The sequence below is a fragment of the Engraulis encrasicolus genome, chromosome 2 (genome assembly GCF_034702125.1).
Source record: "Engraulis encrasicolus isolate BLACKSEA-1 chromosome 2, IST_EnEncr_1.0, whole genome shotgun sequence".
NCBI lineage: Eukaryota > Metazoa > Chordata > Actinopteri > Clupeiformes > Engraulidae > Engraulis > Engraulis encrasicolus.
In genome coordinates, this window is record NC_085858.1 from 54,932,659 (window position 1) to 54,944,374 (window position 11,716).

Genomic DNA, 11,716 nt, shown 5'->3' on the forward strand with positions numbered 1-11,716 from the left:
AGGCTCACTAAATATAAATATGGTACTATAAGCATGAAATGAAACTTTCAGTCCAAAAATGCAGTTACCGTAATATCCATTGCCATTGCCATTGATTAAGACAGCCATTACAGATCTGGTGACCGTAAGGTTATAACATAGGCTTTGCGCAAAGGGGCTAAATACAGTGTGCCTGAAAGTATGCTATAGTTTAGTATCCTATATCCTAGGGCCGTGGCATGGGTTGGGGTTTTTTGTTTTGTTTTCTGATAAGTCCTGATTCTAGGATGTTGGAAGCTGCACATGAATGATCAGATCACCTTAAGTGAAATCTGTCGTCACCAAATACACATAATTCCTAATTTTAGCCAAAGGATGAAAAAGTATTCCACTTCCTGTCCCCACCCCAACGCCCTCCAAACTGCCACTGAAGTCATGCACGTATTGGGTAGCTTCCCACACCCAGTGAACTGATTGGTTACCCTCGGGGAGCGCTGAGATTTTGTAAACAAGACTACAGGGCTTTTGAGGGAGCTAGAGAACCCCATTTTTCCTGCAATGGGGTATTTCATACCACTTCCGGAATTCTATGATTCTGGTTGCCACCTTCCACTTAATTGCACTACTTTTTGACCTGGGTAGTGAGTGATAGTGCTGGGTACTAGCATGGTAACTAGGGGGCAATAGAGCTTGAATAGCAGCTAGACAGTGTCCCCCTGCCTCCCCTCCCCTCCCCTCCCCATAGCCATATTAGTCCACGTGGGGCACAGACCCCCCACCTCATCCCCGGGGTATCAGGTTGAAACACCCCACCCCACCCCACCATTCCAAGACTCCAGAGTCTATTTCTGATCAGCTGTAAGTCGATAGCACCACACCGTCTCTTCTGTCCCTTCGTCACTATTCCCTTCTTCATCTGTCCCCTCTCTTCCGTCTATCTGCCTCCCCCTCTCTCTCCCTCCCTCTCTCCCTCCCTCTCTCTCTCTCTCTCTCTCCCTCTCTCTCTCTCGCTCCCTCACTATTCAGCCCAACTTGAGACTGGTTGTTATATTTAGCTAGGCCCTGGGGTATAAAGGCCTTGGGGGGCCAGGCCTGTTCGCGGCTTCACACACAAGTCTCCTTCTCAAGAGCGTCCATCCTTCTTACAGTCCTCAAACACACCGTCTGAAGATGGTGAGTAACCTGTAAACCTGTTTGGCCCTCTCACCTGTCCTTCCTGTGCCAGCGCCACTGAGAGGGGGGCGGCGGGACCCAGCAGACATAACTTATTACCATTGAAATCAGCTGTTTTGTGAATGAAAATGTGATGTGGTGTGGTGGTGAGTCTGGATAAAACTGCACAGTGTCACCAGGAAAGTGGAAGCCGACCGCCTTTACTGGAGTACTGGAATATTGGAGGCTTTTTCTTTGGGGAAACCGCATGGATGCTACCTCACAGAACAGGACTTGAATTCTTTATTTGACCAATTGGATTGATCTGAAATGGGGATGAAGGACTTTGTACTTTACTCTAAATTCATTCAAGGCTCGTTAGAGCCCAAAACATGGCACATAGATTTTTCTGTGCCGGTGAATCAAAATTTTCACGGCTGAAAATCTTGGGCAGCCCCTATTATACTGTGAAATTGTGTGCTTTTAAGAGTATGCCTCTATACTTGCACTAAAAGCAAGGACATTTGCAAAACGCCTGAGCAGAAACCATCTCAGGAGAAGTTCTCTAGCCAAAAAACTGTTAATGGCCAAAGTCCTTTAGCAGAGCACAGATGAGGATGGGCAGCTCATCATTTCTGCAGAAGTTCTCATGTAATTTGAGATTAGTTATAAAGTACACAAAGTTTGGCGTAAAAACACAGTAAAACTGCTTTCCTGGTCAGTGCCATAACACCATGTGTAACATTCCAAGTCATTTTAGTTGTTGTTTTTTAAAACCAAGTTCTGTAAAGTGCCATTCTGTCATTCGGAGCAAGACATAATACTAAAGTATGCAGAACCAGTTGTGTATGTGTGTCTGTGTGTGTGTGTGTGTGTGTGTGTCTGTGTGTGTGTGTGTGAGTAGTGTTTTTTGTTGCCAATCAGTTTAGCTGTATGCCATGCAGATGTCTGCTGTCACTGTCTGTACTGTAACATCCTGTTCTGTGGGTCCCCTCAGGCACCCAAGAAGGCTAAGAGGAGGGGAGGTGGCGGAGCAGGCTCCAATGTGTTCACCACCATGGAGCAGAGCCAGATCCAGGAGTACAAAGAGGTGATGACTTATTTTTTACACCACTTTGCAGCATTTAGGCATTCCTTTACAGCTTCTTTGTAGGACGCCTGAAGGCCAGGCTCTGGGTAAACTGTGTCTATCCCAGAAGATGTTTTATTTTTATTTTGAAAAAAAAAATAATGAAAATTTGAGTAGTAATTACTAGTAGAGTAAAAGTAGAATTACTTTTTTTAGTCCTCAAGGAAACAAAGGAGTCCATCAGCATTTAAATCATATACATATCAAACACATATACATACATTTACACATATTTATGTATTTGTAAACTGGGAATAAAGCTTATAAAGTAGGCCCAGATATCTTCTTAAAGACTTAATTGGTTTGGTGTCAGTTTTAGAGCCAAGGTCATTTCCTCAAGGCCAGCATCAGCAAAAACAGAGAGCGTGCGCATGCCGCCCTCTCCTCTGACCGTGGTTATTTTCAACTACACATTGTTTACTCTCTCAACCAAGGCCGCGAATCTATCAATCACACTGTAAAAAATAAAGCATGTTTTAAAAACTTACAAAAGTTAATGTCCTGGCTGCCTGACTTTGGTAAGTTGACCAAACTTGATGTTATTTGAACTTCCCCAAACTTATTGTTGCAGGTTTGGTCAACTAACAAAAGTCAGGTATCTCTGACATAACTTTCCTAAGATTAAACCATGCTTTATTTTTTTTACATTGTGGGAGGGGGGTTCTCTGGCCCCCCTCCCTTCCTCTCCATGGGGTGGGGGGGCCATTCACTAGGATAGCGTCATTAGCCGGCAGCAATGCTGTTTCTGACACCCCACGTGGTGTTCAGGGCCTCCTTCACCCCTGACCTCTCATCTGTCCATCATTCCTCTCATCTCCTTAGTCGTAACTCCCACCTGACAGGACAGGACAGGACAGGGGCTAGGTGGGACAGCAGCTGAGACACAGCCAGGCATGCAGGAGAGGGAGGGGGGATAATCTATACAACATGGCAAGCCAGTTAAACCTAAAAAAGTAAGTTGCCCTGCTGTCTTAAGTTTTATAAATTAACTCAACTCGAGACTTAAGTTGACTTAAGACTTGAGTTTTTATTTACAAACTTAAGGCAGCTGGGCAACTTACTTTTTTTTTACGTTTAACTGGCTGCAACGTTTTACAGACAGACTGACTGAGAGACAGAGACAGAGAGGGGGGGGGGGGGGTGATTTATGAAAGACAAAAAGTGGCAGAACAGCAGACACAGATACAGGGAGATACAGAAAGTAAAAGGTTTGCCAGAGACACTGACAAAAGGCAGAAATTGACAGAATGGACAGAAATGGAGAATAATAATCATCATCATCATCATCATCATCATCTTCTTCATCATCATCTTCTTCATCATCATAATAATAAATATGATAATATAATAATATAATAAAACAGGCAAATTGGAAACATACATAATGTGAGAGATAACTGTACAGATGGTCACTGGAGCAGTGTAAATAAGGAAGGGAAACGGTGCAGCTCCAGAGGGAGAAAATAAGGGTACAGTATGTTGAGAGCGAGCAGTAAGACCGTAAGAGGTTGGGGGCGTAAAGGCTGAAGAGAGAGTAGTAAGTGATCTCTAAGCCAAGTGAAAGGTTAGTGTGCTAAATCTGAATTACGCCCAAAGGAGACGGCGTCAGCAGAGACTAGACACCACAGGGAGCTGAGAGGGTGTGACGGCCTGACAGTTTACAGTGCCGTTAAACAGGTTCTGATCTGAATACTTACTAAGACTCAGTTTGTGCTCCTTAGACCCACCGCTGTTTTACAGTTCAACTTCAAATTAACAACCGGAGCGTTGGACATGGTGGTATAGTGACTGAGAACCTGAAAGCATAGGACCATGCCAAAAAGGTTAAAGGTTAAAACCAGCCCCATCATCATTTTTGATACCAAAAAAGTTAAACTAGTGGCCGTTAATGGTAACAAATGCAGTACTAATTCAACATTTACAGATTACTCTGGGACCAAATACAGTTCAGAAGGTGTTAAACTGACTCCCTCAGTGTTGACTTAACAGCACATTTTTTACTGAGTATTTATATCTATATTAGACATGGCACCCGAAAGACTGAGAAGCCAGAGTTGCGTACATAAATGCATGCGAAGACGCAAGTGAGGGTGCAGTAACCAGGTTATTTTGGGGAGAGGTACTAGTTGGTCCCAAAGAGGGGCAGAGAGTGTGTAGACACGTCTGGCTGACTATGTGCCCCTCAAAAGGCCATCTGTGGGCTGGTAAGGGGATCCAGCTTTCCTTAAGCACCACTAAGGGAATGCCTGACATGAAAGTTTGGAAATAGAGGGCCGTCTAGGGGCGTGTGGTGTGTGACGGGCATGAGTGGGGTGGGGGTAGGGGGCGTGGGGATAGGGGGTGGGGGTGGTGGTGGTGGGTATTCTTCAAGGGGTGTCAGGATGCGAGCAGCTGCCTTATTATGGGGGTCATCTTGTGTTACAAGACTGGGGGAGAATGTTCAGACTGGAGGGGTCAGGGTGACACGAATGCTCGAGCGTTCACGCCCTTGCTCACTCGCCTGCTAGCTCAGATGAAAGATGGACGAATGTTTATGCAGCAAAAACACATAACCAGAAAAGGTTGAAGGATTTCACAGTATCTTCCTCTCATGTCCATCCTGTTACCGTAGGTCAGCGTGGAGAGACATTCCACAAATTACCACCTGTGGTCACCCGAGCATAAAAATTCCAAAGGAGCATGGCTGTGCCATTCATCAGCCAAACTAAAATAGCAACCACCTGAAATAACAAAACAACAACAACTATGCATCGTGATCCGGATCACCACCAAAATCTAAACACTTGTTCCTTTTGTCATTTCCAACAAAATTTCATCCAGATCCGTTCATGACTTTTTGAGTTATCCTGCTGACAAACAAACAGACAGACAGACAAACAGACAAACCAGCGCGACCGAAAACATAACCTCCTTGGCGATGGTAAAGTGTAAAATTAGTGAAGTCAAATGAATGGTAAACTCATATCCGCACAACATTCAAATATTGAAATTTTCAGAAGAAAGAATGTGTCTGAATCCTAAAAACAACAGCAAACATCCGCATGTGAAACTAGTGGTCAAATCAACGATAAGTCAAACGCACCAAATATTCAACTATGAAAAGACTTTACAAGAGTTTGTCTGAGCCTCTATGTTAAATACTTTTCACTACAGTGTTTCCTCTCTAAAGTGTGCTATATGTTCAATATGTCGTGCAATATTGGGTTTTTTTTGCACATTATTTTGTATTTTGTATATTATTATTACTTGTGTGTGTTTGTGTATTCATGTGTGCTGCTGGACACCTTCATTACCTTCAGGATTAATAAAAGAACTCTCTCCTCTCCTCCCCTCCCCTCCCCTCTCCTCTCCTCTCCTCTCCTCCCCTCCCCTCTCCTCTCCTCTCCTCCCCTCCCCTCCCCTCTACTCTACTCTACTCTATCAGGCCTTCACAATCCTTGACGTGAACAAAGACGGTATCATCAGCAAGGATGACTTGAGGGACGTTGTTGCCAACCTGGGTAAGACAGACTCCTACGCCATTACACAGAAAACCATGCAGTGTTAATTGAACACTTAAAGAGTTGATTTAACATATTTAGAAAGTATTTGGTCCCAGGGGACTCTCTAGGGGTTGAATTAATCATAGGTTTTACTCCATTACTACATTTAGCCTACTTTTTATTCACTGTTATCCACCCCAAGCTAAGCCACACACTAGGAATGACACCCTGTCTCTGAGGTTAGGCATGTCTGTGTTTATATACAGTGTGTGCGTGTATGTCTGTTTGTCTGTCTGTCTCTGTGTGTGTGTGTGTGTGTGTGTGTGTGTGTGTGTGTGTGTGTGTGTGTGTGTGTGTGTGTGTGTGTGTGTGTGTGTGTGTGTGTGTGTGTGTGTGTGTGTGTGTGTGTGTGTGTGTCTGTCTGTCTGTCTGTCTGTCTGCGTGTGTGTGTCTGTCTCTCTGTGTGTTGGTGTGTGTGTGAGAGAGAGATAATTAATGTCTCTGAATCTGAATTTCTGCTTTTGCTAATGGTGTCCAACAGGCAACCTCAACCTGAAGGAGTCTGAGATCGACCAATGTATTACTGAGGCTCCCGGCCCCATCAACTTCACCGTTTTCCTGACCATGTTCGGAGAGAAGCTGAGGGGTAGGTCCCCTCTCTCAGTCTTGCAGTGCATACACTACAGGAGAGAAGATTCAAGATTCAATATGCTTTTTATTCATTCTGAGGGAAACTTGTCTTGGACATACATACTGTGTACAGTAGGTGCTGCATAACACACCAGATAGGCTACACATACAGACATACAGGTGCCATCACAGAGATGCATAAAGTGCACAGCTGAGGGGTAGGTCCCCTCTCCCACTCTTACAGTACATGCTGTACAGGATGTACACCCTGACTGCCATGTTCATGCTATAGAAACATGTACACCCTGACTGCCATGTTCATACTATAGAAACATGTACACCCTCACTGCCATCTTCATACTATAGAAACATGTACACCCTCACTGCCATCTTCATACTATAGATACATGTACACCCTCACTGCCATGTTCACACTATAGAAACATGTACACCCTCACTGCCATGTTCACACTATAGAAACATGTACACCCTCACTGCCATGTTCATGCTATAGATACATGTACACCCTGACTGCCATCTTCATACTATAGAAACATGTACACCCTCACTGCCATGTTCATACTATAGAAACATGTACACCCTGACTGCCATGTTCATACTATAGAAACATGTACACCCTCACTGCCATGTTCATACTATAGAAACATGTACACCCTGACTGCCATGTTCATACTATAGAAACATGTACACCCTGACTGCCATGTTCATACTATAGAAACATGTACACCCTCACTGCCATGTTCATACTATAGAAACATGTACACCCTGACTGCCATGCTCATACTATAGATACAGTAGCAAGACTCTTCCTGTATTCACTCTCTCCATACTGTACAGTGCTCTCCCGGTCTCTTGTTATAACACAACACAACACAACACAACACAACACAACACAACACAACACAACACAACACAATCTATTCTATTCTATTCTTTTTTGTCAATGTACTGTATATACAGAAATTCTAGAACCAAACCAAAAATAGATAAGGAAAAAGTATTATTATTCTATTATTATTCTATTCTATTCTATTCTATTCTATTCTATTCTATTCTATTCTACGTGTATTCTGTCCTAGTCTAGTCCATTTAATTTCTGAATGGTATATATTTCTTCCACTGATCACCTTCCTTCCGTTGTTTAGTGTTCTTCAGCACCCTCTTATCCAGTTTCAGTAACCCTCCTAGTTATGATCTCCTGCCTCAGTGTTTTAATGGTCAAATCTTTTTCTGTCTGCCTCCAGGTTCTGATCCCGAGGACGTCATCGCAAATGCCTTCAAGGTGCTCGATTCCGAGGGCACTGGCATGGTCAAGAAGGAATTGTGAGTGCTACAATACAATACAATACAATACAATACAATACAATACAATACAATACAATACAATACAATACAATAAAACATGGATATGTGTAGTGCAGTATCACAACAACTATGAAGTTGACTCAAACCGCTCTCAAAATACACATAGGCTATACACACGCATCCATTGTCCGCACCAGTCATACCGTAGTGCACAGTAGGGTGAACTATGGTAAATTGGGACACTTTTGGTAGATCGCAAAAAAAACCCACTTTAAGTTTAAAATACACCAACATTTAGTAATTGTATGTCTTCATATGGGTCTTGGGTACATTTCCATGTAGGAATTAGTTTTTGAAGTATGATATTTTATAATATATTAACATTTAAAGACAGTGAGACACCAACTTCGTTGTGAGAAAATGCTATGGCAATTTGGGACACCCTTTAATGTAAAATGGGACAGTCTGTTTGATTATCATTATTTTTGCACAAACTGAAGAATAATATCGTTTTTCTCTTGTTAACAGTAGACTAGGATCTTAACTATTTAAAAAATTATATAACATCCCTGAAACATTTCCATTTCAAGAGAATATTGAAGGAGTATGGCATGTGTGACTGTGGCCATGGCCATTAGCATGTGGGATGCATATTACAATACAGGCCTATGGCGTGCTAATATGTTATGCTAACAGCTAACAGAAGCCCATTCTGTTGCTATGAGAAAACTGTCCCATTTTAGCTTAAAATATTGTCCCAAATTAGCTCACTCCACTATACTTACTAAAAGTATGTCTCCTTAATAAAGTAAAGACAAATGTGTAAATGTTTTGATATTGAGTTAAACCTTTAGTAAAACAACATATATTTCAATCATATTTTGTACCATATAATCACTAATTCAGCCATAATATCCTTATGATCTGATAGCATAATCGACATGTCAGCTAGCTAAACTGACAAGTGTTGGACCCACTGTCACTTCAAACCTTTGCTCATTTCTTTTATGATACTTAACACCAAATAAAATTATTGTTCCTTATACATGACAGTTGCAGTAACAATATTACATCCCATTTTGTGATTGGCTGCTAATATTTAGAAAGAAAACAACCCAAAACCTTATTTGTCCCACTTTGGCTGATGTCCCAAATTACCTTAGTTCACCCTACAACATAGGCCTACTAATAGCTAATAATAGCTTCCCCAGTTAAGTAATACACGTTAATAACTTGTTGTGGTCATGGAATTTGTTGGTTGGTTTCTTTCTGTTCTGAGCAAGTCCTCATCTACTCTTATCTCCACAGCCTTGAGGAGCTCCTGACCACAATCTGCGACAGGTTCTCCGCTGAGGAGGTGGGCTATACATTCATTCTAGCCTTCATTTCATGCCTCATGTCCTAGTCATGTTTAAGGACAACCACACTATCTTCCATTCACCATGTCTAATCTTTGTCTTCTTGTCCTTTATTCTCTCTCTCTCTCTCTCTCTCTCTCTCTCTCTCTCTCTCTCTCTCTCGCCCCCCCCCCACTCTCCTTACATCCTCCTTCATAGGTTGCAAACCTGTGGGAGGCCTTCCCCCCAGATGTCGCTGGCAATGTTGACTACAAGAACATCGCCTACGTCATCACACACGGAGAGGGCAAGGAGGAGTAAAAAGAGAAACGGATAGAAGAAGACTGAAAAATGAAGAGATAACTTACGCATACCTCATTGCTCTACCTTCCCAATCCTTTCTCTGAGTCACTCACGCCCTTCCTCTCCAAGCCGCGCACCCTCCCTTCTCGACTTCCCTCTTCCCCCCCGTGTCAACCTTTCCTCCTCGTTCACCTATGGGGCGCCCCTCTTCCTTCCACAACCTCATCCATTCTCATGTTCACTGCAACCGAAGCGCCAAAAGACTGATAATTGAGAGAGCAGAGTGGACCCCATAGGGTGTCTGTTGTGTTTTGTCAGTGGGGACAAATGGGATTAGGCCTTTACTTTCAATAAAATGATCTAATTCCAGTTTATTCATTTCCCTCCCTCTCTTTCACTCTCTCTCTCCCTCTCTCTCTCTCTCTCTCTCATTCGCTTGTCTTTGTGTTCTTCTGTCTTGTCATCACTGTCTTCCACCCAGCCCACCCAGTCAATCCCTACTGATCAACCAATGTGACTGGGGGCTGGATTTGGAATTAGCATTGGAACGGCCACTTTTGGATTAGACCACCCCCTCACACGCACAGTACACTTTTATACATGGGCTCTCAGTGTTTATCAACACGATGTTATGAGGAGGGGCAAGACACTAGCAGCCAACCATGTGAGCTAATTTTTTGACCGACAGCGGTTTCCAACAATCAGAGGTTGAGTTGTGCGCATGTGACGGAGGTCATCTTGCACCTGTTCACCCCCCTCGGGGATCGAACGTGCGACCTCGTCAACTACAACGGTTCAGCAATGAGAGACACAGTACGATACCGCTGGGCCAAGAGACTAGTCTCTCGGCCCAACGGCACGAGACTGTATGAGGCTATCGGAGGGAGGTTTACCAACGTTCCACGCCAACTCTGTGCTAGTTAGCCTCCGTTACACGCAGATAGGTTCGCGCAGTCAGGTTATAAACATTTTTTAGAACCCATGTATAGTATCCTGATTGGCTCAGTCCACAGTTTATATGGTGATGGACTAATGCATCTTCCCCTCTAACTTGTGGGCCAGGCCGTAAGGGGAAGAAAACAATAGCAGCAGCAATCGCATTGGCCCCTGAGAATCGTTGGCCCATGGGGAAAATGCCCTATAGGTCAAGTTACCAGTCCAGTCGTGACTGTGGCGGAGTGTGAATGGAGCTGTTCCACAAGCCGTAAAGTGGCTAGCTTAACAATAGCATGTTAGCTGAGGCTGCATTGTGGTCTGCAGACAACACATGAACCCGTTTCTTCAGTTGAAACAACTGAGGTGTGGGCAGTGCACTGCTTAAAACAGAGGAGCAAAGAAAGCAAGTTTCCTTAGAGGTCTCAGCTGCTTTTTCAATTGATGCAGGAATTAGAGTTAGACAGCTACAAAGAGGTGAGAGAGAGAGGGAGGAATGTCTATATCTACTATTTAAGTAAAACCAGGCAACCGGTTTTCTATGCCACAGTTTTGTTTATTATATTGGACCTGCACTTTAATGCCTCATTGGGTGGATTCCAATATGCGGACTCCATCCTTGGTCTGTGCTTGTGGCCTCACGTTTTGCTGACGCCCTGCCTCCTTGGAGAAAACAATTAAGTTTCCCCGCTGTCAGCCCAGCCACAATTTTTGGGGACTATTCATCATTCACCATCTCATTTGCAAAGGAGAAAATGACATTAGAATTGAGCATTTGCAAAATATTGAAATACAATGCTGTTGTCGCTGACATTGTTGTCACTAGGCCAGAAAGAGGCAGGTGAGCAAGGGAGGACGGGAGTCTGCCTATTGGAATACACCCCTTGTCTTTGCTTCAGGAAGTGATTGAAGAAATGGCACCCTCTGGTGGCCACATACAGTGCAATACACGTGTGTGTGTGTCACTGGGCAAAGGGGTCACTTGTCCTGGACAAGGGAGAGAGGGGGCTCAGAATTGGGTCCTCATTTCGTAGGGTTTGGGGCCCTATCAGACGACATTGTCCTGGGGGTGGCCCAAGCTGTCAGCGTGTGTGTGTACGTGTGTTTCATTCTCAACTCCTGCAACTCCTCGTCCTTTTCCTCCTATTCTTTCCCTTTTTTTACATGCTGTATAATTTCCTCATCTTATGCGGATGTTTCACCCCTTAACATTGCATCAGGTGAAACTAATAATTTTTTTCTCACTGCTGCTGCCCCCAAGAGAACTCTACATTTCTGCAAATATGTGAATTCTTGATCTTTGACCTGGCTTACCTGGCATACTTTAGAAGTCTGCCAAACTGATGGTTCTTTCACACTGTGAATGCACATTGAGCTGCGCATTTGTATGTATTGTTCTATACAAATACATTACTGATATTATTTTAAGAAATATGGCCCAGCCA

At 43.5% G+C, this 11,716-nt stretch overlaps 1 protein-coding gene across 1 annotated transcript; it reads left to right on the top strand.

The window, feature by feature from the left end:
• Positions 1-1,041: 1,041 nt before the first annotated feature.
• Positions 1,042-9,712, top strand: mylpfa (myosin light chain, phosphorylatable, fast skeletal muscle a). The gene is made up of 7 exons (XM_063192334.1): positions 1,042-1,152; positions 2,129-2,221; positions 5,685-5,760; positions 6,284-6,388; positions 7,638-7,716; positions 9,007-9,055; positions 9,255-9,712. Exons 1-7 carry the CDS (start codon positions 1,150-1,152, stop codon positions 9,354-9,356), a joined length of 507 nt encoding a protein of 168 aa, XP_063048404.1. The 5' UTR covers positions 1,042-1,149; the 3' UTR covers positions 9,357-9,712.
• Positions 9,713-11,716: the final 2,004 nt, after the last annotated feature.

Excerpts from the sequence above, each read along its gene's own strand:
- mylpfa (XM_063192334.1), top strand. Across the intron at positions 2,222-5,684 it reads AGATCCAGGAGTACAAAGAG|GCCTTCACAATCCTTGACGT; the intron begins GTGATGACTTAT and ends CTACTCTATCAG. Across the intron at positions 9,056-9,254 it reads ACAGGTTCTCCGCTGAGGAG|GTTGCAAACCTGTGGGAGGC; the intron begins GTGGGCTATACA and ends CCTCCTTCATAG.